Source organism: Oryctolagus cuniculus, chromosome 10, assembly GCF_051225735.1.
Source record: "Oryctolagus cuniculus isolate XC-2025 breed Fujian yellow rabbit chromosome 10, ASM5122573v1, whole genome shotgun sequence".
Lineage (NCBI taxonomy): Eukaryota > Metazoa > Chordata > Mammalia > Lagomorpha > Leporidae > Oryctolagus > Oryctolagus cuniculus.
In genome coordinates, this window is record NC_142876.1 from 46,278,233 (window position 1) to 46,304,650 (window position 26,418).

The window sequence follows — 26,418 nt, forward strand, 5'->3', positions numbered from 1 at the left end:
CGCGCTGATCCGATGGCAGGAGCCAGGTACTTATCCTGGTCTCCCATGGGGTGCAGGGCCCAAGCACCTGGGCCATCCTCCACTGCACTCCCTGGCCACAGCAGAGAGCTGGCCTGGAAGAGGGGCAACCAGGACAGAATCCGGCGCCCCAACCGGGACTAGAACCCGGTGTGCCGGCGCCGCTAGGCGGAGGATTAGCCTCGTGAGCCGCGGCGCCGGCCTTGATCATCTTTATATGTTTTAATATTGTGACTGAACATGGTCATTGAAGATCAACCAAATGTTGCTCCCATGTGCCCCTTGGGGTGGGAAACCCGAGCTCAGAGAAGTATGTCTTTATACTTTAGAATATCTTAATGTGGAATTGTTGTGAGATATTCAGTAATATGGAATTATCTAGTATCAGCAATGTAGGAGACCACTCAAAAATATGCCCTGGTAGTGTTAAAAATTATTTTGAGCTGATTATTTTGAGAAATGGCAGACACTTTTGAAGATCCAAAGACAGAATTTTTAAGTTTCCCTTTTCATAACAGGAATTTACATTGATAAAGGTCCATTTCTAAGGGTCTCTCTCTCTCTGAAGGCAGGATTTATGTCTGCATATCAAACCTTCCCTTGTTTACCCAATTTTCCTGGCTGCCTTTCTGTAACTTGTCTCCAGGGCCAATACCCTTTCCTTTATTTAAGCCCAAATTGATAGTGTTACAATAAATTTGGCCTGAGGCTGTCTCTGTAATGAGTCTTTATGTAAATTGCAATCTAGCTTGTTACATCAATAAACTGAAAGCCTAACTTAAGGATATAGCATCCTAATAGCTGAGTTTCACCAATCACAGTGACATGGAATAGGCAGGCAACTAGATAGGTCTGCTGTACAGGAAGTCACAAGCCCCCATGTAATTCTATTCTCCTAGTTGTCAATCAAAATGCCTCCCTTCCCCAGATGGATCTCCTTCATCCTTTACCCAAGGAGGACACCATGAATATGGATGTTGAGCTTCCCGTGGAACTGCCATGTAACTCCCAGGTAATAACTTCCAGGTGACTTCACGCCTTGAAGCACCACCCCCTACCTCATAAAAGAGAACAGGTGTAGTCTGCGGCTGCACCCCTGCTATCTTCCCTCCCCCACAACCCCTATTGAGCAAGCTTCTGGTCCACTGCCCACTCATGACCAGTATTTCTCTGTGTGGAGCAACCCATGATCGTGCGCCTGCGTGTGTGGATTTGCTTTCTTACTTTTGAATATGTTTGATCACTTCGTATACCTTCTATGTGTCAACACTAAGGATGTTTTGTGCATGACAAGAGCATGACATAAAATTAATGTACCCCTTACCCACATCAACAGTAGCTGGGTTTTTGCCAATCACAGGCTACCAGCCGGTCAGGCTAGGTCGGAATAAAACAATTGGTACACCGTCACCAGACAAGCTATTTTTGCAGGTCACTTTTAATGTCTGTCTATAAACACTGCCTGCCCATATTGTGGCCCATCTGGATCAAGGGCTCCTCAATTTAATTGTCCTTTACTCCACTGAACTTTGTTAAATTTAATTTGAGGTTTTGCTTTAAACAATATAAACCCAAGTTCTAACCACCCCTTCCAGTTACTTCTCCACAAGTTTCTCCCATGTATAAGCACAAACACATTAGCTGACTTGTTTTCTCTTTTAACGCATTTTGTCCCATGCTCCCAACTGAGAATCCAGAAGGGGAGAAGGAAAATATAAGAAAATGTCTGGTGGTCCATTTTCAACACAGAATGGAAATCACTGTTAGCTCACTAGGCAAACAGGATGTTATGGAGTAGCCAACTCACAAGAAGAAATTAAAGTGCAGAGAAGGAGGAAAGTAACTTTGTAACTTAGGCACATCCAGGAAGATTGCACAGCCCATAGTAGTTAGTTAATGAAGAATCAGGGGCGCGACCTGCATGCTAGGATACAAACTGCTTGCTGTAATTGCTCTGGGCATGCCTGCTCATCAGAGCCCCCTATCTTGTAAGACTGATATTAAAGTCTTGCTTTCACTGCATTTGCTGAGTTTGAGTCAATCTCTTTAGTGGGCAGGTGTGGGTATTTCCCACCAATTTTTTTCTTTCCTTACAGCAGTACCCTGATCTTTCCCCTTGTGAGCTATGACAAGCAAGCAATGGAAAGAACCTCTCAAATGCTCGTAGAATCATTTCATCTCTTTTGGTCCCATGGGTGGGCCTTCAGAGGTTCTTCCAATGTCTGGGCAAATCTACATTCAGTTCTTTAGATACAAGGTTACCAGATGTGGCAAACAGAAATACTAGGTCTCTTGGTAAATTTGAAGTTCAGATAAACAACAGATACTGTACCCTTTTACTACTGGATACACTTCCACTAAAAACTCTTGTTTATCTGAAACTCAAATTTTAACTGGACCTTCTTGCATTCTACCCTGCATAGGGACAAACCACACTCTGTTCCAAAGAGGCTGGCTGGAACAGCAGTCAGTGATTCTAATCAAAAAACAAAGTCCAAGAAACACCTGCTTTGAGGGCGTTTAACCACCAAGCTTTCTATATTCCCTGTAAACTATGATAGAGCAATAAAAAAATGTGGAGAAAGGGTCACTTGAAAGCAGTCTTTTTATTTAAATATTTTATGATGACACACATACAAATATAAGCTTCCAAGGAACAAATGTAAAAATGAATGCAAATCACCTTTTCAGGAATACAGGAAACCATGTAGAAAGTGTGGTTGCCATATACAACTTATAGCTCAGGTTGTCAAGCCTGCCCAAAGAGGAAGCTTAAGACCAGGTATGTTCTGAGTACACAGGTCATATTTACATTTTGCACACAGCAGTGACAATCCTGTTGTGCACTTTGCAAAAATATCTAAGTCAATAATAAAAAAGAATTATTATGCAGAGTAAAAAATTCTAGATTATCAAAGAAAAGTATCTTCCATCTTAGCCATGATCTTAGCTCTTGATGCCAAAAATATTTGCCCTTACTTCTATACTCTGAGTGGGAGCACACTGTATAAATCCTTTGCAAACACAATTCAGGTAAACAGTATTTTAGAAAATGTCTACAAAAGTCGATTTAAAAAGTTTCACTTCTGCAGAAAAATATCTTAAAAGTCAAGAAATTAGTATCTAAGAATTATGAAAATAATTTTGTTATGGAAAATATATAAATTACTGATATGCATATGCATTTTAAAATATTATCTCTAGGAGCAGGAAAATGCACTCTATTTAAGGTGCTAAATAACCCAAATGACTTCTAAGAAGAAAGGCAAGGATATTGTGCGAGTCAGGTTACTACTCATGGAGTAAGTCTTTATCAGCACTTAACTACCCTGAGACATCAGATTAAATCATAATTATAGAAATATGCAGTCCTTTGACATTTTGGCAATAAAAGAGAATGGTTTGTAAAGCTTAGTTTAATTCTGCAAGTATTCATTTGGTACCATGTTAGTTCCCAGGAGATACAGCAGTGAAATAGGCACAGTATCTACCATAGTAGAAATATAGTTGGCTAACTTAGCTGTAGTAAACTGTAGCTATTCAGAAGATAATGTATCCTGAGCTTTCATTTATTGCTGCATTTTATTACTATAAAAGGCATTTATTTATGCATTTTATCCTAAATTGTCAGGATTGTTGAGAGACAGGTCTATATAATGCTACTTTTAAGACCATACAACAAGGGTGTGAGAGCACACGAGTGCATTCACAGGCACAGAAACATACAGTGTGTGTTCTTATCATGTCAGTGTCCCAAAATTTAATCTCACACAGACTGAAAAGGGCTTCAGGTAAACCAGCAGTAAAACTGGCAGCCCAGACTGTGCCAGTATCTTTGGGCAGATGAGATGCACACCATCTGCTAGGTGCACTAAAGTACAGAATGCAGTGAGATCCAGTCAGTTCCCGGGTTGCTCTTGGGGTTGGCTGATGAACTGGACACACCGTGTTAACTTGGTAAATTCTCAGAAGCCAGATTTCCTATTTACCTTTTGTTAATATTGTCTGCAAAACTCACTAAAAGCAACAGCATCAGCACCGAGTCCTCAGGAAATCACAGAGCATTTCTGAAACACGCTCCTGGAAGCAGAGACCGTGGGGGTGGGGTGCTTGGCCTATGAGTGTCTGAGACAAAGTGTAAGCTCAGTGTGTGTGCATCACTGCACGCCAGTAAGGCTCACAGAATGTCTGGCATATGGAAAACATGTTCAGTCACTGCTAGTTGAACTCTGCGTCAGCGTTTGGCTGATGGCTGTTTAGGAGTAAGAATGCTGGATGGTGCTATGCTTTGTGACTCTGGTGGAAGATGTGGTTACAGTAGAATTAGACTGACCAGATTCTTCTAAACCAAAAGTTGGCAAAGGGCCAGAGGCTCCAGCTCCAGACACCATGGTCTTTCGAGTCATGACAGAGGCTTCGGATGGCATTTGGTAACTCGACTGCAGAGCAGTAGGGGCTAACACTCTTTCGGTCACTGTCACATTTTGTCCTGCTGCTACACTGGGCATGGCCAGAGTGGGCTGCACCCCGGAGCTGGGGGCAAGGATGCTCTCTCTTTCCCTCACCATGACATAATGGGCATCTTGCAGATGCTGAGTGCCATCGAGAGGATGAGGTATGCCCCCATTAGGCTGTATGACTCTCTCAGTGACAGTGACATTGCCTTCGTTAGCAAAATGCTGATCTACCAAGGAAGAAGCTGGAGCATACACCCTCTCGGTCACCACGAGGCTCTGGGGTTGCCTAGGGGCCAGGATCACAGTGCTTGGTGGCACAGCAGAGCCTGTGGCATAGGACGTCTCTGTCACTATGATATTACTAGAAGCCAATGGATCAGCAAGAGGTGCAGCTGCCTTTTGACCCTGCCTAGAAGACACAGATCTCTCGGTGACTACTTCCTGAGTCACTGTTTCTGCACTTGCTTCATGCAAAGGCTTTGGAACCTGAAAGCTACTGCCAGAGGAGTAGGCATTCTCTGAATTAACCACTGCTTGCTCATAGAGGGAATGCGAAGCTGTGTTCACTCTTGGTGCTGGGACAGGTTTTTGCCTCTGCTCAATTTCCAGATCTGTACCTATTTTTTGACCCAAGCAAACTTCAGCTAATGTCTTGAATTTAAGTCCCAAATCGTCTAAGAAGCGGTCATCTAACTCTCCTTCAATAAAACTGCAACAGCCAATGGAACCGTGCAGAGATTCAGTTTCTTCCTGAGAATAAACCAGAAGGCAGTCTTTGGCCATGTGGATGTCATCTTCCTCAGCGTAAGAGGCCACTTTCTGAAATGGAAATAAAAATAGATAAATAGTAAACAACACAAATTCATTTAAAAATAAGATTCTACGTTTTTGTTCAAAATGCAACAACCTGAACCTAATTATGAAGAAACGTCAGAGAACGAAAAACCAAGGGACATCACACAACACAACAGATTTGCAGTCTTAAAAAATATTAATGTCATGAAAAGCAAAGAAAGGCAGAGTGGACTGTTTCAGATTAAAGGAGACTAAGGTGGCATGGAATTGAATGGAATGTAGGAAGCTGCACAGGAAAAACCATTGCTGCAGTGGTATTATTGTGATAACTGGCTAAGTTGAAATATGGACCATGTCATGTTAAGTTTCTACACTTTTTAACTGCACTGTGGGAATGTAAAAGGATGTGATGTGTGTGTGTGAGAGAAGTGGGGGGCTGTGGGAGAGAAGGAAGGGAAAGAGACAGATGGAAAAGCAAACAGCAAATGTAGCTAAGAGTTCGTAACTGAGTAAGCTGGATCAAGATCAGTTATAGGGGCTAGTGCTTGGTGTAGTGGGTAAAGCCACCACCTGCAGTGCCAGCATCCCATAGGGGTGCTGGTTTGATTCCCGGCTGCTCTACCTCCAATCCAGCTCTCTGCTATGGCCTGGGAAAGCAGTACAAGATGGTCCAAGTCCTTGAGCTACTGCACCCTCATAGCAAACCTGGAAGAAGCTCCTGGCTCCTGGCTTTGGATCGGTGCAGCTCTGGCCGTTGGTGGCCAAATGGCAAGTGAACCAGTGGATGGAAGACCTTTCTCTCTTTCTATCTCTGCCTCTCCTTCTCTCTCTGTGTAACTCTGACTTTCAAATAAATAAATACATCTTTAAAAAAAAGATAATTTATAAGCTCAAAATTTCTACCATTCTCAGATAATGCTGAAATTATTTCCAGACCGAAAGTGAGTACCTACACTCCTAACTGATCTTCAGCAGGATCAGAGCAGAAAGGGAAAAAGCATAAAAATGAAGCAAACAGGGCACAAGACTGCAGCTTAGCACTGAGACAACGAAGGGACAAGAAGCGGTTTGCCTTGACACTGCCCACCATCCAGGTCAAGGGAACTTGCAGCTGGCAGAGAGGAGGGGATGAAACACAGGAGGGTGGAAAGGAGCAGCGTGGGAAAGCACTCCAGCAACTTGCAAATCTAGGCGAGGGGACAGAAATAGCTGCAGAAAGGCAGCCAGTACTGCTTTAAAAAAAAAAAAAAAAAAAACAACTGGGGCCACTCTGTGGCATAGCGGGTTGAGCTGGTCACTACAATGCCGGCCGGCATCCCACGTGGGTGCTGGTTTGAGTCCCAGCTGCTTCACTTCCCATCCAGTTCCCTGCCAATTCACTTGGGAAACAGCAAAGATGGCCTAACTCCTTATGGTCCTGCCACCCATGTGGCCTGTCCCTGGCCTGTCCCTGGCTGTTGTGGCCATCTGGAGAGTGAAACAGTGGATGAAAGATCTTTCTCCCTCTCTGTAACTCTGCCTTTCAAATAAATAAATAAATCTTTAAAAAATTATTATAATGTCGGTAGGATCTATAGCAGTGTTCTTTACCTTATTTCTGATATTGATAATGTGTTTACTTTCTTCATATACTAATTAAACTAGTTAAGTGCCTTACTAATTTTATTGATCTCTTTAAATAGTCCTTTTTGTTTAACTGCATCCCCCCCCTTTTGATATTTCATTGATTTCTGCTCTAAAATTCATCATTAAATTTTATCTGCTTGCTTTGGGTCTGATTTGTTTTTCTTTGTGTAACTTTGCTTAGGTCACTGATGCGAGACCCATCTTCTAGAATAAGCACTGTCATTTCTGCTATAAACGTTGCTTAAAGCTCTGCTTCAGCAATGACTCACAAATTTGGAAAATAAAACGCAGTTTAATCTTCAATGGTTTAAAATGTTTTCTAATTGGGGTTGGCACTGTGGTATAGAAGGTTAAGTCTCTGCCTGCAGTGCCAGTATCCCACATGGGCACCAGTTCAAGTCCTGGCTGCTCTGCTTTTGATCCAGCTCCTTGCTAATGCACCTGGGAAAGCAGCAGAGGATGGCCCAAGTGCTTGGGCCTGCATCCATGTGGGAAACCCAGAAGAAGCTCCTGGCTTCTAGCTTTGGCCTGGCCCAGCCCAGGCTTTTGTGGCCATATGAGGAGTGAATCAAGGATGGAAGATCTCTGTCTCTTCTTTTCTCTCCTTTCCTTCTCTCTCTTTATAGTTTTTCCTTTCAAATACATAGAATAAATCTTTAAAAAAATGTTTTCTAATTGCTTCTGTTATTTTCTCTTTTACCCACAGGTTATTTAAAAATGTATAATTTACAAATATTTGCAAAATATATTTTATGTGTTTCTTTGCTATTCATCTGTGGTTTAATTTCTTTTTCTCAAAGAACATTGCACGACTGTGGTTCTTTTCATCTTATTTAAGCTTATTTTATGTCCCAGTATATTGTCTGTGCCACAAAGAAAGAGTACTCTGTTTTTGTTGCATAGAATTTTCAACCAATGCCAATTAGAATCAGTCAATATTGTTATATTTTCTGTATCCTTATTGATTTTCTGTCTACTCAATCTTTCAATTACTGACAAAAGAGGCTGAACTTTGCAAATACAATTATGCATTTGTCTATTTCTTAGTTCTATCAGTTGTTGCTTCAAGGTTTTGAATTTCTGTTATTATCCTGACATATTTAGGTATATCAGACCTTCTGATGAACTGACTCATTTTCCATTATAAAATAAGTATTTCAATGATTCCTGGTAGTAATCCCTGTTCTGAAATGTAGTTTGTCTCTAGGTAACGCTTTTATCTTTAGCCTTGATTCTAATTCCGAATTCCAGGCATGAGCTTCTGCCTGCATCTGATTATGTCTCCTGCAACTTTTCTCATCATTTTTTGTGTAAATATCCCATTAGTAGTGGAGCTACCAATGTATCAAGTAATGTAGCAAGTCCCTGATACAGGAGGTGACATGTAAATGGACTGAATCGACTGTGTGTGTGGTTATACATTCTCTGCTTTCCCTACTGGGCTCATCCCTAAAGAGCATACTCCTCAGGGGGATCGTGCGTTCTGACCCACTGACATTTAACGTGGTCGTATGACTTGCTTTGGCCAATGAAACGCTGAGTGTGTAAAAGGCAGAGGCCTTAAGGGCCATTGCCCAGCCCTGCCATGGCTCTTCTCCTGGGCTGACAGCAGCTTCCCGGGCACGGACGTAACCCTGCACGCTCAGCGTGCGCTTTGGAGCAGGGTGGGGCAGGGCTGAGCCAAGTGGCCAAAACACAAATGGAAGTGAGAAATGAGCCTTTGTGAGAGCTGAAACTGTGGGCTATTTGTTATCACAGAATAACGTAGCTAATACGGGCTCATTCAATGGGTTACATCTCTTTCTGTCCACTGCCTGTAAGCATACCCCCATCCCCCGCAAAACAAACAAACAAACAAACAAAACAAAACCCAAAACCCAGAAAACCTCCAACATCCAATTTAGACACAAGGTAGTGATTACCCTACTGCATTCATATACGAATGCATTGCTTCCTCCCCAGCCGTAAAAACCAATCCTTACATCGGTGAAATAGCTTCGTAGGAATTCCTCGTTCAGCCCAGCTGCAGCCGCTCGTGCTCCAACCGCGTCCCTGGAAGCCCCCGTGGCTCTGACGGTCTTCATGGTTTCAGTGCCCAGCCCGGCTCCTGCCGGCCCCGTCACCTGCGTGGCCCCGGCAGAGAGAAGGCTGCGGTGCTCATCCCACCTGGTGTCCACCTCAGACATCTCATGCTGCCCTTTGGTGAAGGAAGCAGAGCTGCTCCCTTTCATGGTGGCTTCCTTGGTGCTCATACTGCCTACTCCGTTTCTCGCTGCGAGGTTCTCCCCGTGGTCCACTGCCAGAAGCGACGGCACCACCTGTGAGAGCAAATAGAGTCGAGAATTGTGTCAGAAGGTCACCATGGCTGCAAGAAGGGCCTGTGCTTTGTCCATACAGGCAAATTAGGAAAAAATATTTTGGGTTGCATAACTTCTGTTTTGGTCTAAGGAAAATCTTCCTTCTACCTTCCTGTTTTCATGGCTGATTATAAGCCAAGGAGAAACTAAAAGTCACACTTTCCTGTACTTTTGTACAAAAAAGTACAGGAAAAGTACTTTTGTAGAAAAAACTAAAAGTCACACTTCCTGTACTTTTCTTAGCTTACTTGCAGTATTGGCAACAACTGCACTTCAACTTCCCTCCATGGTTTCATGCCTTCTCCCAGGACTATAGAGCACTTAATTTTGTCTGCCTCTGGAAACAAGGTCACCCAAGATAAAGACCGCATTTCCAAGCCTCTACTGTAGCTACTTGGTTAGGGACGGCCCCTTGGCCAACGTGAGTCACACAGAAATGGTGCACGCAGCTCCTGGGAAGTGTGCTGGGCAGTTCTTCATTTCTCTCCCATCCGTGGGCTGGAATGCAGGAAGAGTAGTGAGGTCTGGAACACGGGTGGGAACAGAACTCATTCAACGAAGAGCAACAAGACAGGAGCAGACTGAGGCAGCGCTGTGGGGGAATCCTCGTGGTGAACCCGGACGGGCCGCGTTTACGCTTACACCACTGTTATTCTGAGTTCTCTGACACCTGACACTAAATCCTGTCCTAGTAGAGATGATGCTCCTGGCAGATGGGGATGAGAACCAGGTGATGCAACAGAGAGACCAGGGGAGATGGCCATTAAGTAGTTAGCAATGTGATTTTGCAACATTTTACTGTTATTGCGGAGGGTGTAGAGTTACCCCTGCTGACCCCACCTTGCAGCAATGGAAATGGAGAAATGGAGGAGTTCCTGGTTGTGAAAGACTGTCTGTCGGTTATCAGGACCAGTATTTCCATCCTAAATCTCTGCACTCTGACTCTCCCTGACCCTTGCTCTATATTCTCTAGGCCACCCCATAACCCACACTGGCCCTTCTCTGTAACACAGCACATAAAACAGTAGAGTAAAACCACCTCAACTCTGCCCTGACAACACACACAAAACGTGCTGTGGTTTGCACCTTTTTGCTCCCAAAGGCATGTGAGTGAAATACTTTACCTCTCACCATCAAAACCTTAGACACATTTCCCAGGTGCTCTCAAAACCTGGAAAGACAAGCAACGTGGCCATCTGGTGCACTGACCTTGTCTTCTGGCGGTGCCCCTTCATTGTTCCAGGGGTGCAGCATCTCTATAGTGCCAGGGATGGGGGCGAAGCCTTTGGCACCGTTTCCACAATGGCATATCAGCAGTAAGAGTGGGACAACTGCACAGAAACACAATGGAGGGCCGAGAAGTTAATCCTGACATTTTTCTATATCCACACTGCAGAATTTTGGAATATGCATATCACTTCCTGGAGTTCAGTCTTCATTTATTTACAGTCTTATTTTCTTTCTTTTATTTGCCCTGATCCTACCTCACCACATTTTTTTTTTTCTTTTTTTGGATGAGTTACACTAGAGTCTGAAGGCAGAAATAGGGATACTTACAAATTAAAAGGCTTTGTTCATTGCAAAAAGGGTACCTATAGTTACTGAGTAGAATGGCAAGACTGGATTAGATTAGACAATATCCAATTCAACACACCAATTTAAAGATTAAACTGTTCTGTTCATTCTCACTTTTTATTTTTAATGGCAGATAAAGAGGAAGGGACAGAGAAATCTTGTATTTGCTGGTTTACTCTCCAGTGGCTGCAACAGCCATGGCTGGGCCAGGCAGAAGTCAGGAGCCAGGAACTCCATCCAGGTCCCTATGTGGGTGGCAGGAACCCACATCTGCTCCCTTCCAGGTGCTTTAACAGGAAGCTGAACTGCAAGAGGAGGCGGGACTTGAGCCCAGGCACTCTGATGTAGGATGTGAGTGTCTCAAGTGGTAGCTTAATCTGCCACACCACAATGCCTGTTCCCTTGTTCACTCTTTTAAACCACTGTCCAAACACTCCTAAAGGTAGAAAAATTTTCATGCATTCAAGTATTCTAGAACATTGAAACTGCCATAATGTTTCAATCTATAGTAGAATTTTGAGCATGCAATACAGGTCTCTTGAGTTCATCCAAATGGGGACATTCACAGGGTTTAGGCCAAAAGGAACATACATAACCTCAGTTATTTAAATCAGAAAATGATACATTCTGACAATATAAAATCAAGCTTTGATGAATTTAGTTATCATCAATTATTATTCTCCTATTCATCCTTATGAGGGTTCTAGTATGGTTTAAGAACAGCTGTAGGGGTCAGTGTTGTGTGGTGCGGTGGGTTAAGCTGCCGCCTGTGATGAGGGCATCCCATGAGTCTCAGTTCTGCTCTCAGTTGCTCCACTTCCAATCTAGCTCTCTGCTAATGGCCTGGGAAAGCAGTGGAAGATGGCCCAAGTACCTGGGCCTCTGCCACTCACGTGGGAGACCCAGATGGAGTTTCTAGCTTCTGGTTTCAGCCTGGCCCAGACTTCACGGTGGTTGCCATTTGGGGAGTGAACCAGCAGATGTTAAGATCTCTCTAGCTGTCTTTCCCTCTCTCTGTAACCTTCCTTTCAAATAAATAAAAAATAAATCTTAAAAGGGAGGAGGCGGGGCAGCTGTCTGCAAAGGGATGGGTGTCTTTTTTTTAATTTATTTTATTTTTTGACAGGCAGAGTGGACAGTGAGAGGGAGAGACAGAGAGAAAGGTCTTCCTTTGCCATTGGTTCACCCTCCAATGGCCGCTGCGGCTGGCGCGCTGCGGCCGGCACACCGCGCTGATCCGATGGCAGGAGCCAGGTACTTCTCCTGGTCTCCCATGGGGTGCAGGGCCCAAGCACTTGGGCCATCCTCCACTGCACTCCCGGGCCATAGCAGAGAGCTGGCCTGGAAGAGGGGCAACCAGGACAGAATCCGGCGTCCCTACCAGGACTAGAACCCAGTGTGCCGGCGCCGCTAGGTGGAGGATTAGCCTAGTGAGCCGTGGCGCCGGCCAGGGATGGGTGTCTTGACATAGTAACTAACATGCTGCTTGAATGCCAGCATCCATACAGGAACGCCTGAGTCTGAATCCCAGTTCCCCTCCTGACTCCAGCTTCCTGCTCATGTGCAGCAGGATGGCTCAAGTAGCTGGGCCACAGGATTGAGCTCTCACCTCCTGCAGGCACTGGGGAAGTGAACCAGAGGATGAGACTAACTCCCTTTATGTCTCTATCTGCCTTTCAAATAAATAAGTAATTTATTTTAAAAAACTCTTAACAAAAGAGGAATAAAATCAGTGACTACGAAAGTAACAAATCACTGGCAGGGCACTCACTGAAATACGTAAGGACCACAGAGCGGCTGTGAACAGACTTACGCAGCAGGAGCAGAAGAGCCAAGATGATGAGTGCAACGGCTGCGGGTCCCAGGCCGACATAGGAATCACGCTGCATCGCGGCACAGCCCAGGCCATTCTGACACTGACACACGGTGAGCTGCAGGACCTGCTTCTCGGGGCAGCTGAGGCCTTGACTGTCTGAGATCAGGAGCTGAATTTCACTTCTTCCAAGCTGTCTTTCGCTTTGCTGCAGTAGCGCGCTAGTACCTGTAAGGCGAGGAGGCAGAGGAAAGGAAAATGAGTGCCTACCAGGGAGGCAAAACTGAGTTACAGACTGTTCTTTGATGGCTGGCTGATACTTAGCTCCAGTTAGATGACTTAATCTTCCTTCTCGTTGAATTCACACTGTGTGCTTGCTAACATTTGCCCATGGCCCCCAGATACGCACTTTAATTAGCAAAGGATTGGATGTGGACACCTACTTCCGTGATGACTGATTTTAACAAATGTATGTGGTCTACCAAACGCTAAGAATCATTCTCTGTACCAGGAGCACAGTGACAAAGGGGTAAGCTAAAAACATTTCCATGGAGTGACTTTTATTTCACCATTTCTGTAAAAAAAAATTTTAAATGTATTTTATTTTTATTGGAAAGAGAGAGAGACAGGCACACCTTATATATCCTGGTTTACTCTCCCAATGTATGCAACATACATTTGTTTGTTGGGCTTCTCCAGGGTGAAGCCAGGAGCACAGAACTCCATCTGGGTCTCCCACACGGGTGACAAGGAGTGAACTACTTAAGTAAATCATCTGCTGTGTCCCAAGATGTGCATTAACAGGGAGCTGGATCAGAAGTGGAGGAGCCTGGATGCCACCCGGCACTCCAATAGAGCTGTGGGTGCCCCAAATGGTGGCTTAGTCTGCTGCACCACAATGTCTGCCCCTCTGTGAACAATTTAAAAAGAACTTTTCCTAAGCCATTTCAAGGTAAGTTACAGATATAGCATAATTTTACCCAACATGGACCCTTAAAAACCAAAGGGCATTAGCACCTTTAAGATATCTGTTATTGATATAATGCCTTTCACCTGCTGTAATAGTGGCCTTTAGAGTTCTTTTTGATCCTGGATCCCTCTGAAGACCACACATTGCATTTAGCTATCAAGTTAGTCTCTACTAATCTAGAACATTCTCACTCTCTCTTTTGGCTTTTCAAGACCTTGACATTTTTGAAGGCCATATTTCAAAGAAAGTTCCCCAGTTTGAATTCATCTGATTGTCCACTCATGACTGGATTCAGGTTATACATTTTTAGCAGGAATATGACACAAGAAACACTATGCGAATGATCTCTTGATGACTTTCAAAATAACTATCTTATCTATTCAAAATTTTTCTTACACATGAATAAAAATGAATAGTTTTCACCTGGCCAATTAAACAGCTCAAAATTTATCTGACATATGTGGAACATTTATTACAAATTAATTTAGTTGTAAGACATGAAGGGAAACAAAAAGCACAAGTAAGTGTTTTTGCTTTTTTTATGAAGTAAATAACTTCTTTTCATTTTAAGCTCCACATTTTATAGAACTTGATTTGCATGTCTAGAAATACACTTTTTAAAAAAAATAAAGAATAGATTTTTATTTATTTATTTGAGAGGCAGAGCCAGAGACAGAGAGAGAAGTCCTCCATCTGCTTGGTCTACCCCACAATGGCCACAACGGCTTGTGCTGTGCTGATCCAAAGCCAGGAGCCAGGAGTTTCTTCCAGGTCTCCCATGCGGGTGCAGGGCCCAAGCACCTGGGCCATCCTCCACTGCCTTCCCAGGCCACAGCAGAGAGCTGGATCCAAAGAGGAGCAGCTGGGACTCAAACTGGCGCCCATATAGGATGCCAACACCACAGGAGGAGGTTTAGCCTACCATGCCACAGAATCAGCCCCTAGAAATACACTTTTAAACTTAGCATGAAAACTCTGGGAAAGTGAAGAAAGGATCTAATCATTCATTTCAGGACTATGAGCTTGAAAAAACATGGCCTGGATGAAAACAAGGGAATTCACGATTGGCTCTGAGGGGCGCAGGATAGGGGGACACCTTAGGAGGGGCACAGAAAATTTCCCCTTTATTGGTTATCACTTAACAAAGGAGCCAGACTCAAATATGACAAACATTGCTTTTTGAATTTCAGGTGGTAGGTACAAAGGTGTCTGACTTATCGGTTTCTGGAACTTTCTGTATTTAAACATTTTTCTAGATAAGTAGAAATAAAAACAAAAGAAGCTATTTCTTACCATGACAGCTGGATAATCATTTTTTGATATAACAAGAGAGAAGAAAGCCTGGCTTACAGAATCTTCTTTCTTTGCATTGTATAGTTATATAAAGAACAATGGCAGTGACTTCTTGTAACCCTCCAACTTGTACATTCTGAAAAATTTATGTTTCTAACACTATGAAAAAAATTCACAAACTCATCAAGCTTAAGCATCTTTTAGACAGAAGATCCATGCAAAAACCTGGAGTGGCAGCCATGTAAGGTGCAGACTTCAGAGCCCAGCTCCAAGCTCTGTTCTGTTTCTGTAACCTGAGGAAAATCAATAAAACTCTGTGCATGCTTCTTCTTGTGTGAGATGTTGACAACACTGGTACCAATATTGTCTAGGGCTGTTAATGTTAGTAAAGTGCTTGGAACCACGTCTCACATATCCTAAACACCACGTGTTTCTTAGATAAAATAAGTAAGTCTTGGAATCCCAGCACGTTCATGGCAAAATACATTTATATATCCCAGTCAGAGAAAAGCAAAACTTCGACCAGGCATTCAGGCTGGTGGGGGCAAGGGAGTCCCAGACTTTTGAGACAGGACTGGGTATTTTTTGCTTTCCCAGGTTTCTAGCCCTGTGACTTGATTACCAGAGGAATCATCTGGATGTCTGCTAGACCAGGCTCATGACAGCTGGACATGGGATCAAGGACCCACAGTCAATCTCAGTGGTGACTGTCACCTTTAGTAGGAGGCAACTCAAGTTCATCAAGGCCATAATCGTCTTTCTTCAGGTGAGTACATAAACCCTAAGAAGATTTAGAATTAAGTATAGGAATATTTAAGCAAATTAAACACATAGTTTCAGTATTTTGTATCGTCAAGGATTTGTTTTTGTTGTTTGATGATACAGCTGCTGCAACATTTTTAAGAAATCAGTTCTGGGTCTGGCTGTGTGGTGCAGTGGGTAAAGCTGCCACCGTATAGATATCAGCTCAAGTCCCAGCTGCTCCGCTTTTGATCCAGCTCCCTGCTACTGCACCTGGGAAAGGAGTGGAGGATGCTGCACCCATGTGGGAGATGCAAAAGAAGCTCCTGGCTCCCGCCATTGGCCTGGCCCAGTGCCAGTAGTTACAGCCATTTGGGGAGTGAATCAGTGGTTGGAAGATTTTTCTCTTTGTCTCTCCTGCTCTCTAATTCTGCTTTTCAAATAAACAAATAATTTTTTAAAAATCAGCCCTATTTTGGGAAAATTAGCATGGCAGCTTTGTAATTCCTATTGGAAAAACCATAGATAATTGTGTTATTGATTTAGAATTGTGCTTTTAGTTGAAATATCATTATTTAGAATTAAGGTACTAAAGAAATTTTAGTTTCAATGCATTTTATAAAAAGTTCAACTTACTGGGATTTTAGAGTGTAAGGACGACAGGGAAGATTTACATGTCAACCCAGATTATTGAAACACATTAAACAGGAAACCAAAAACACAACAATTATAAATACAGAGCGAAAAGTTGAAGATATTTTAGTTGACCCAAACATTATTCAAAACCTCTTAAAAACAAGTATAAATATTTATTATGCTTAAAATATCATTATAAAAAAAGATTGGGAATTCTATTTGAATTTTTTTTAAATGAACACTATTGTTAAAAACAAAATAGTCTTCTAACTAGTCTTTTTTGTATTGTGCACCCAAAAGCTCACATCAGCAAGAGGGATGTGTCCAAGGTATAGGCATTTGGATGTGTCCATTGGCAAGGAGGTGTGGGAGGTCAGCAGACCCCTTGTGATGCTGTCTCCATCACACAGCTGACCCTCCACACCCATGGGTTCCATGCACACCTGCAGATTCAAACCACTATGCATCAAAAATATTTTAACAAGGGGAAAATTGTTGGGGTGCAGGGCTAAGGTTAAGCCTTTTTGAGGACTTCTCCATTCTAAACTGGGAGCACCAGTTCAAGTGCTGCCTACTCTGCTTTCAATCCAGCTCCCTGCTAATGTGTCTGGGAAGCAACAGGATACCTCAAGTATCTGAGTTCCCACTTCCAGTATCAGAGACCTGAGTGGAATTCCTGGCTTCTGGCTTCAGCCTGGCCCAGCCCTGACCGTTGCAGCTATTTGGGGAGTGAACCTACAAATGGAACAACTCTCTCAATCTCTCTCTCTACCTCTCAAATAAATGAAACTTTAAAAAAATTTTTAAAAATTACATATGTAATGAATACATATATATATATTGTCTTTATTCATTAAATAACAGTATAATGACTATTTATGTAACATTACATTGTATTAGGCATTAAAAGTAATCTAGAGGGGCCGACACTGTGGCATAGTGTGTAAAGCTGCCACCTGCAATGCTGGCATCCCATATGGGCGTCAGTTCGAGTCCCGGCTGCTCCACTTCTAATACAGCTCTTTGCTATGGCCTATGAAAGCAGTAGAAGATGGTCTAAGTCCTTGGGCCACTGCATGTGTGTGGGAGATCCCGAAGAAACTCCTGGCTCCTGGCTTCAGATTGGCACAGCTCTGGCCGTTGTGCCCAACTGGAGAGTCAACCAGTGGATGGAAGACCTTTCTCTCTCTCTCTGTGTGTGCCACTGCTTCTCTGTCTTTCAAATAAATAAAATATATCTTTTTTTTTTTTTAAAGAAAAGTAATCCAGAGACTGCTCTAGATTAGAAGATAGTTCTAAAAAAGTAGAAAGACTACAGTCCCAGGGAAGAGTTAGGGAGAAAGCAGCAGAGGAAACTCTATGTAAATTAGAAGGACACAGTGAACCTACGTGGAGGGTGTGGGTGCCCACAACTCAGGGCCCCAGCAGCACCCACTACACCCGCTCTGGAGAGTGAGGTAAGACCAGAATGCAGCAGCCCAAGCCACTGGCAAAAAAGTTGCAGGAAGAGCCTAGAGGGAATCCAGCTCAGAGCCCCATGGGGGATAGTGTACCTGCCAAACCAGAGGAGAAAAAACAAAGGGGAGGCACATTGTTCTCTTTCCCCAATCACCCTCCGGTAACAAGCTGATAGACAGCAGGCAGCATTTTGGAAATATGTAACTACTGTGCTAGCTTGTGTCCATGCCCAGCAACCAGCTAAGCAGAGACTCCTGGGTCTGGTGGGGAGAACAGACAGGGGCTGGGTGCTCATGACTGTGGGAGGATTATGTGCCAGGACTGTGGCTTCATGGGAGGGCCCTGGGTGTGGCTGGGACATTGGGCAGTCACTGTGGGAAGCTCCATGTGCTCAGGGCTGCCTGGTTACCTGGTGAGGGACATTGCTGGGGAATCTGAGCTAACACAAGGACTGCAGAGATCCTTTGTGTGGTCCTTGTGGCAGAGCAGATGAATAATATATCCACTGGGGCTCGCACCCATTGGGTGCTAGCATTGGTCTCCTTTGAGGAGACGAGCTCAGCTAAGTCTATGCCAACAGACAAGAACAAACCTCCCCTCTGATAAAAAACAAAGAATTACCACACCAAAACTGGGTGTGTCACCTCAGACACACCCTTCACTCTGGAGAACTGAATAGAGCTCCCTGGCCACACCCACCACATGCCTCTATGTATTCACTGAAAGCAGACACTCCACTCATCTACAGAAGCATAGTACAAAGGTGAAAGCCACCACAGTGAAAAAAACAAAGAAGAAACCAACAAGTATCTCCACAAGTGCTGAATAACAAACACACCAATTCAAGAAACAAGAATAAGGAAGACAACATCATGCCCCCAAGAGAACACAACACTTCAATACTAGATTGTGAAAATGATGAGACTGAAGAAATGCCAGAAATGGAATTCAAAAAGCTGATCATAGGATTCCTTAGAAGCAATCAGAAGAAAATGCATGACCTAATGAAGTCTATACATGATATGAAAGAAAATTTCTCCCACCAAATTGAGATATTAAAGAGAAGAGCTGGCGCCGCGGCTCACTAGGCTAATCCTCCGCCTTGCGGCGCTGGCACCCCCGGTTCTAGTCCCGGTCAGGGCGCCGGATTCTGTCCTGGTTGCCCCTCTTCCAGGCCAGCTCTCTGCTGTGGCCAGGGAGTGCAGTGGAGGATGGCCCAAGTACTTGGGCCCTGCACCCCATGGGAGACCAGGAGAAGTACCTGGCTCCTGCCATCGGATCAGCGCGGTGCGCTGGCCGCAGCGCGCTGGCCGCGGCGGCCATTGGAGGGTGACCCAACGGCAAAAGGAAGACCTTTCTCTCTGTCTCTCTCTCTCACTGTCCACTCTGCCTGTCAAAAAAATAAAATAAAAAAAATTACCTTCTAAAAAAAAAAGAGAAATCAAAATGAAATCTTGGAAATTAAGAATTCAATAGAATAAATAAAAAAAAAATGCAGTGGAAAGCCTTAACAGCAGAATCAGTGAAGCAGAAGAAAGAATATCCAACTTAGAAGACAAAGCACAGGAATTATATAGTCAGACCAAACACAAGAAGAAGAAATTAGGAAACTAAAAAACACTGTTGGTAATCTACAGGATACTGTCAAGTGTCTCAACATATGGGTTCTAGGAGTTCCTGAAGGCATGGAAAGAGAGAAAGGATTAGAAGACCTTTTTAGTGAAATAATTACAGAAAATTTTCCCAATTTGGAGAAAGAAAGGGACATTTAACATACTTCTCATCAGAAACCCTACAGGCTAGGAGAGAATGATGAGGTATATTCCAAGTTTTAAGAGAAAAGAACTGTCAACCCAGAACACTATGCCCTGCAAATCTTTCATTTATGAATGAAAGTGAAATAAATACCTTCCATAACAAACAAAATGAAAGAATTTGTCATCATCCATCCATCCTTGCAGAAGATGCTTAAGGATGTGCTACACACAGAAACACACAAACACGGTCATCACTACAAAAGAAGGTAAAGAAGAAAATCTCCCAGTAAAAGTACAAAGGAAATCCAAAGTAAACAATGGGATTATTTATGAGAAAACAACAGGGCAAAGTCATTACTTATTAATAGTCACCTTGAATGTAAATGGCCTCAACTCTCCAGTTAAAAGACAAAGACTGGCTGAATGGATTAAAAAACAAACCCAGCTATTTGTTGCCTACAAGAAACACATCTTACCAACAAAGATGCACATAGACTGAGAAGTGAACAGATGGAAAAAGATATTCCACACTAATAGAAACCAAAAAAGAGCTGTTGTAGCCATCCTAATATCAGACAACACAGACTTTAACACAAAAACTGTTCAAGAGACAGAGAAGGGCACTATGTAATGACCAAGGGATCAATTGAACAGGAAGATATAACTATTATAAATGTATAGGGACTTAATTACAGGGCACCTGGCTATGTAAAAGAAATGCTAATGGATCTAAATGAGACATAGACTCCAATACAAATTATTAGAGAGCATTGGGGAAACCCTGTAAGACACTGGCACAGGGAAAGAGTTCTTGGAAAAGACCCCAGAGGCATAGGCAATCAAAACTAAAATTAACAAATGGGGTTACTGCAAAAGAAACACTCAGTAAAGTGAAGAGGCAACCCACAGAATGGGAGAAATTATTTGCAAACTATGCAACTAATAAAGAATTAATAACCAGAATATATAAAGAGATCAAGAAACAACAATAAAAAAAAAACTGAGTTAACAGATGGGTCAAAAACGTACACATTTTTTAAAAAAGGAAATCCAAATGGCCAACAGACATATGAAAAACTGCTCAGGATCACTAGCTATTAGGGAAATGCAAATCAAAACCACAATGAGGTTTCACTTCACCCCTGTTAGAATGGCTTTCATACAGAAATCAACAAACAACAAATGCTGGCAAGGATGTGGGGAAAAAGTTACCCTAATCCACTGTTGTTGGGAATGTAAACTGATAAAACCACTAGGGAAGACAGTATGGAGATACCTGAAAAATAGGAATATAGACCTACCATATGACCCAGCCACCCCACGCCTGAGAATTTACCCATGGGAAATGAAAACAGCAAATAAAAGAATTATTTGCACTGCTCAATTCACAATAGCTAAGACATGGAATCAACCTAAATGCCCATCAACTGGAGACTGGATAAAGACATTATGGGATATGTACACTACAGAATACTAAATAGTGGTTAAAAAAAAAAAAAGAAATCTGGTCATTTGCAGCAAAATGGATGAATCTGGAAAACACCACACTTAGTGAAATAAGCTAGTACCAAAGGGACAAATACCATATGTTCTTCCTGATCTATGATAACTGGTAGAGCACCTAAAAGAAAATCTGTAGAAATGAAATTGACACTTTGAGAAGCAATGACTTGAACAGCCCTTGTCTCAACTGTCGAGGAACAGTTTTTTTTTTCCTTCATACTATTTGTTGAACTCTACTTAACACAGAGTTACTCATACATGTGTAAAATCAGCTGAAATTGATCTCAGTAAAAAATAAGAGTAGGAATAAGAGAGGGAGGAGCAAGTTTATAAAGCTGTATAATTTTGCATACATTCCTACAGACTTATTTCTAAGGGTACAGTTTAAAAACTTGCCATGGAACCCCAAATCCCATTAAGCTGCATGGTAAAAATATAATTTTAAGTGTTAAAGTGATCATATAAATAGGATAAAGTGGCTGGCAATAATAACAGAATTAAAAAGGAATGAATGTTTCAAAATGGGAAGCAGTCCACACAGCAGATTCATGGAATGACAATTGTTTTAAATAGCACTCTGACCTCAGAATCAGCCCATAAGGCATTCTGGTCTGGCTTAAGAGCCCATGAGAGCATTTCAGGCATTGAAAGCCAAGACACTGTGACAAAAAATGTCTTACATGAAGAATCTCTGTGAGTGAAACCCCAGTGGAAAGAACTGGCCATCAAAGAAGGATGTACTTTTCTCTGATGGTAGGAGAGAACTTCCACTTTGTTTAAGGCCCTGTGTAAATACTGACGGAGTTTGTGGACTCAAAAGGCTTCCATAGCCTTGGGAGCTCTTGTTAAGAGCCTCGGGTGATCACTGACGTCATACATAAGAGTGTTAATTGTTAAATTAACAACAGGAGCCACTGTGCACTGATTTCCCATGCAGGACCTCTCTCCTCTATGAGTTGTAATATGAGAATTATCTGTAAACAGTTAATTGTGTTTTGTGTGTGTGTGTAAATTGTTGAAATTTTACTAAGTACGGAGGTAGTCTTCTGTGTATAAAGTTAATTGAAAATGAATCATCACGGAGAATGGGACTGGGAATGGGAGAGGGAGGAGTAGGTGGGGTGGGAGTTGGGGTCTCCAGGAGGGCAGGTATGGTGGGAAGAATCACTATATTCCTAAAGTTGCATTTATGAAATTTGTACTCCTTAAATAAAAGGTTCATTTGGGTAAAAACAAAAAGCAAAAAAAAAAAACAACCAAACAGAAAAATCCTGTATATATGAAATGCATGGAATCTGTTCCCTTTATATAAATAAAATTTTTTAAAGTTTAAAAAAATCAAAAGAACCTATCACGTTTGGAATGATCTGTTTTAAATATCATACAGTCAACTGCCCTTGTTATGAATGACTGATGGAAGCATAAATTTTTGTAGCCTTTCGAGTGACTTGGAAATAAAAAAAAGTAGTTTATAGAGATGCAAATTCCATAGGAAGATGTGCAGAGGATATGTACAAAAACATTCTTTCTACATAAGGTACTCCACAGCCTCAGAGGGCCTGGAACCAGCTTCCTATGGATACTGAGTGGTGACTGTTAGCTTTGTGACTCTGAGTGAGTTACTGAACTCCAGGTAAGCTTTCTTCAGCTGTAATCAGGGAGAGATGTTATCAAATAGGGATTAAATATGAAAATACAAGGTAAGGGCTGGCTAGCGGAGTGCTGGCACATAGAAAGTGCTTGATAAACCTTATCTGGAAAGCAATTATTGCTACTATACTTCAAGATCTTTGGAAGCCACCTATCAGGACTGCTGTACTTAGGAAGCCTCAGTCCTCCTCAGCTTAGGAAGCAAAATTAGTCCAAGATCTATTTGGAGAATACCCAGATACCTTTAGAATATTTTAAGGTAATTTTTCTTTTCTCCACAGCATATAAAAGCCAATAAAACACTATGCTTATAGGTTTTACAATCTCCTTTAAAAGACTATCTTGGAAATAAAATTTATGAGAAAAAACAGAACCTATATGATAAAGATTTTAGACACCTGTCATACTTAATATTTAGATTTAAACATAGTTACTGATTCTGCTTACTTTCTTGCTTTGTTATTTTCCATCTCTCTGCCATTCCTGGTGGTTTGTCAATGACAACAAAAGTGAAAGGATCACTGTTTGGGTAGCCATCCAGGTCCACTGCGGTAACATTCACATACGGCACATCATCACACACCGTCTGCACAGGCTCCACCAGGGTGGGACAATTGTCGTTGATGTCCTCAACCATGATACTGACAGTGCCAGTGATGGTTTTCCTAGGAAGATCTTAAAAATAAGAAAGAAAAGTAAACTCATTCTGATCATATTGATGACAATGTACACGGTTTGGATACTCCTGCCAACTTGCTAAGAAGGTCCCAATCACTTTGGACACTTTGATATATTCATATTTAGGCCAAATAACGTCTTCTAATTCACCCAGTAAGTGGGAATGTGAAGCTCTATCCACTGATGAGACAAGCAAAATAAAGGTCTGAAGCTTGAAAAATAAAGTTGAAATACACAACACTAAGCGAAGTATCTAGCAACTTACCTTCTGACACAGCCACAACTTTTACAGTATAGGCACCATTCTGCACATATCTGGATTCAAAATCTGGGACTTTTACAAGTTTAATTTCAGACGTGGCTGAATCCACAGAAACCCAATTATCTGCATCTTCAAATTTTATATACCTAGTATAAAAAAATAAAATTAATTTTGAATTTTGGATAAATTGAGAATTTCTAACATTTAAACTCCTTCAAGCTCAATTTTCACCTCATTTTATAAGTAGTTGTTACATGTATTTGTTTTGAATATTTTTAATGTCTTGAAACCACTCTAAAAGCCTTTCTTCACAGTGTATTAGACTTATTGGAAATCTTCCTTGTTCTGTACATATATGCAGAGGTGATTCACCTGGGCCTATGAGTCCAGGAGGTTTTCTAAGTTGCTCTACAGTATGTCCTATAACTACCAATTTAATCTCTCTTATATTTGAGGTAAGCCTTTGGAGAAAAATTTAGTTACATATTTAAAATAGTTGGAAAAAAAGCAGTCTTTCATTATCCTGTACATTGGGATGTCAATATTTAAAAGTATCAACTTAAAAAATCAATGGCTGCCTTAAATGGGATTATCTAAAATTTCTGGAATATTGTTAATTATTAGGAACAAAAGTTTTTTCAGTTACATTGATTGTAAGTGAAATCAATGCTGACAAATCAATCAGGTTTATTCCCTCAAAGCATAGAATTAGTATGAAAAGATCCAGCTAGGAGATGGTAATGACAATGTCCACAGTACATTTTCAGAAATGTACATGGTGAATAACATCAAGTCTGACATACACAATTATAGGGCAAATGTAAGTATCCTGTTTCTTCAATCAAATCGATAATTTATATTCTATTAAGTAGATGTTTAGGACATACTGCTATTTAAAAATTTCAATTATGCATTTGAACTATAATTTTCTGCCTTTAATTATATCTCATAGTAAATGATAATACAGTTGGATGTGCATAAATATTCCTGAATTTCACATCTGAAATTCTAACGTTTAAATTTATGTTATCAGTAAGGATTTCCCAACATTTGTCCTTACAATAAGGGCAGAGAATTGATAACAAGGATCATACTTTACAAGGGAAAGTTCTGTGTGATCTCACGTGAAGCATTTTACAACTGTTCTTCTCTGATGTGAAAGTCAGACAACGTTTAAAGTAGGATGAAAGCTCAGGTGTTATATCAAATGTCCATAAACAATTTATGCACATGGACAATCAGTAAGATAGTAAATTCTGACAAATTTAAGAGAATGATTCTTCTACTGTTATCAAGATTTCAAAATACTACTCAAGGGGCTGGCACTGTGGTATAGCGTGTCAAGTTGCCATCTGCAGTGCCAGCATCCCATATGGGCACTGGTTCAAGTCCTGGCTGCTCCACTTCCAATCCAGCTCTCTGCTATGACCTGGGAAAGCAGTAAAAGATGGTCCAAGTCCTTGGGCCCCTTCATCCGCATGAAAGACCTGGAAGAAGCTCCTAGCTCCTGGCTTCAGATTGGCCCAGCTCCAGCTGTTGTGGCCATTTGGGGAGTGAAACAGCACATGGAAGACCTCTCTCTACCTCTGCCTAACTCTGCTTTTCAAAGAAATAAATCTTTTCTTTTTCTTTTTTCTCTCTTTTTTTTTTTTTTTTTTTGACAGGCAGAGTGGATAGTGAGAGAGAGAGAGACAGAGAGAAAGGTCCTCCTTTTTGCCGTTGGTTCACCCTCCAATGGCCGCCACGGCCGGCACATTGCGCTGATCCGAAGCCAGGAGCCAGGTGCTTTTCCTGGTTTCCCATACGGGTACAGGGCCCAAGGACTTGGGCCATCCTCCACTGCACTCCCGGGCCACAGCAGAGAGCTGGCCTGGAAGAGGGGCAACCGGGACAGAATCCGGCGCTCCGACCGGGACTAGAACCTGGTGTGCCGGCACTGCAGGCGGAGGATTAGCCCACTGAGCCCCGGCGCTGGCAGAAATAAATCTTTAAAAAAAAATACTACTCAAAAGGTGAATATCGGAAAGTAATTTAATTTAGCTATGCCTCCCACTCCTTATATGGCTTTTTCTAATTCTAAAGTTTTGAAATTGTATGCCAAAAAATTAAATACATTTGAGAAGGCACATAGTTCATTGTTCTTCTAGGCAGAACACATTATCACTTTTTTAAAAATTTTTTTGAAAAACAGAGAGAGATAAAAATAGAGAACTTCCACTGCGGGTTCACTCCCCGAATGCCCACAATGGCCGAGGCGGGGCTAGATTGAAGCCAGAAGCCTGGAACTCAATCCAGGTCTCCCACTTGAGTGGCAGGGAACCAACTACTTCAGCGATCAACTATTGCCTCCCAGGGTTTGTGTTAGCAAGAAGCTGAAATTGGGACTTGAACCCACGTACTCCTATCTGGAACACATGTCTCCTAACCAGCATGTTAACCACTAGGCCAACCTAACACTTGCTAGAACATGTAACCTGTTGATATATTCATAGCCTCTAATAAAAACTGGAGCCATAATTAAATAAACAGGCAAAATAAGTTTAACTATAGAGCCACAATATATATACTTTAAAGATTAATTTATTTGAAAGGCAGAATTACAGAGGAAGAGAGAGATCTTCCATCCACTGGTTCACTCCCCAAATGGCTGCAATGGCTGCAGGAGCATCTTCCAGGGCTCCCATGGGTTCAGGGGCCCAAGCACTTGGGCCATCTTCCATTGCTTTTCCAGGCACATTAAGCAGGAGGCTGGAGCAACCGGGATATGAACCAGTGCCTATATGGGACACAATGGCTTAACCCGATACATCACAACACCAGTCCCCAAAT

General features: G+C 42.2%; 1 protein-coding gene across 1 annotated transcript in view; it reads right to left on the reverse strand.

Annotated features, from left to right (window-relative positions):
* Window positions 1-2,605: 2,605 nt before the first annotated feature.
* Window positions 2,606-26,418, reverse strand: part of DSG2 (desmoglein 2) — a 62,696-nt gene continuing 38,883 nt past the window's right edge. Inside the window, exons 10-15 of the mRNA XM_008261177.5 lie at window positions 23,593-23,735; window positions 23,097-23,324; window positions 12,642-12,869; window positions 10,463-10,584; window positions 8,879-9,214; window positions 2,606-5,294 (exon numbers count right to left, since the gene is read on the reverse strand). Coding sequence (XP_008259399.2) covers window positions 4,275-5,294; window positions 8,879-9,214; window positions 10,463-10,584; window positions 12,642-12,869; window positions 23,097-23,324; window positions 23,593-23,735 — 2,077 coding nt within the window. The 3' untranslated portion in view covers window positions 2,606-4,274. The remainder of the gene's footprint in view (window positions 5,295-8,878; window positions 9,215-10,462; window positions 10,585-12,641; window positions 12,870-23,096; window positions 23,325-23,592; window positions 23,736-26,418) is intronic.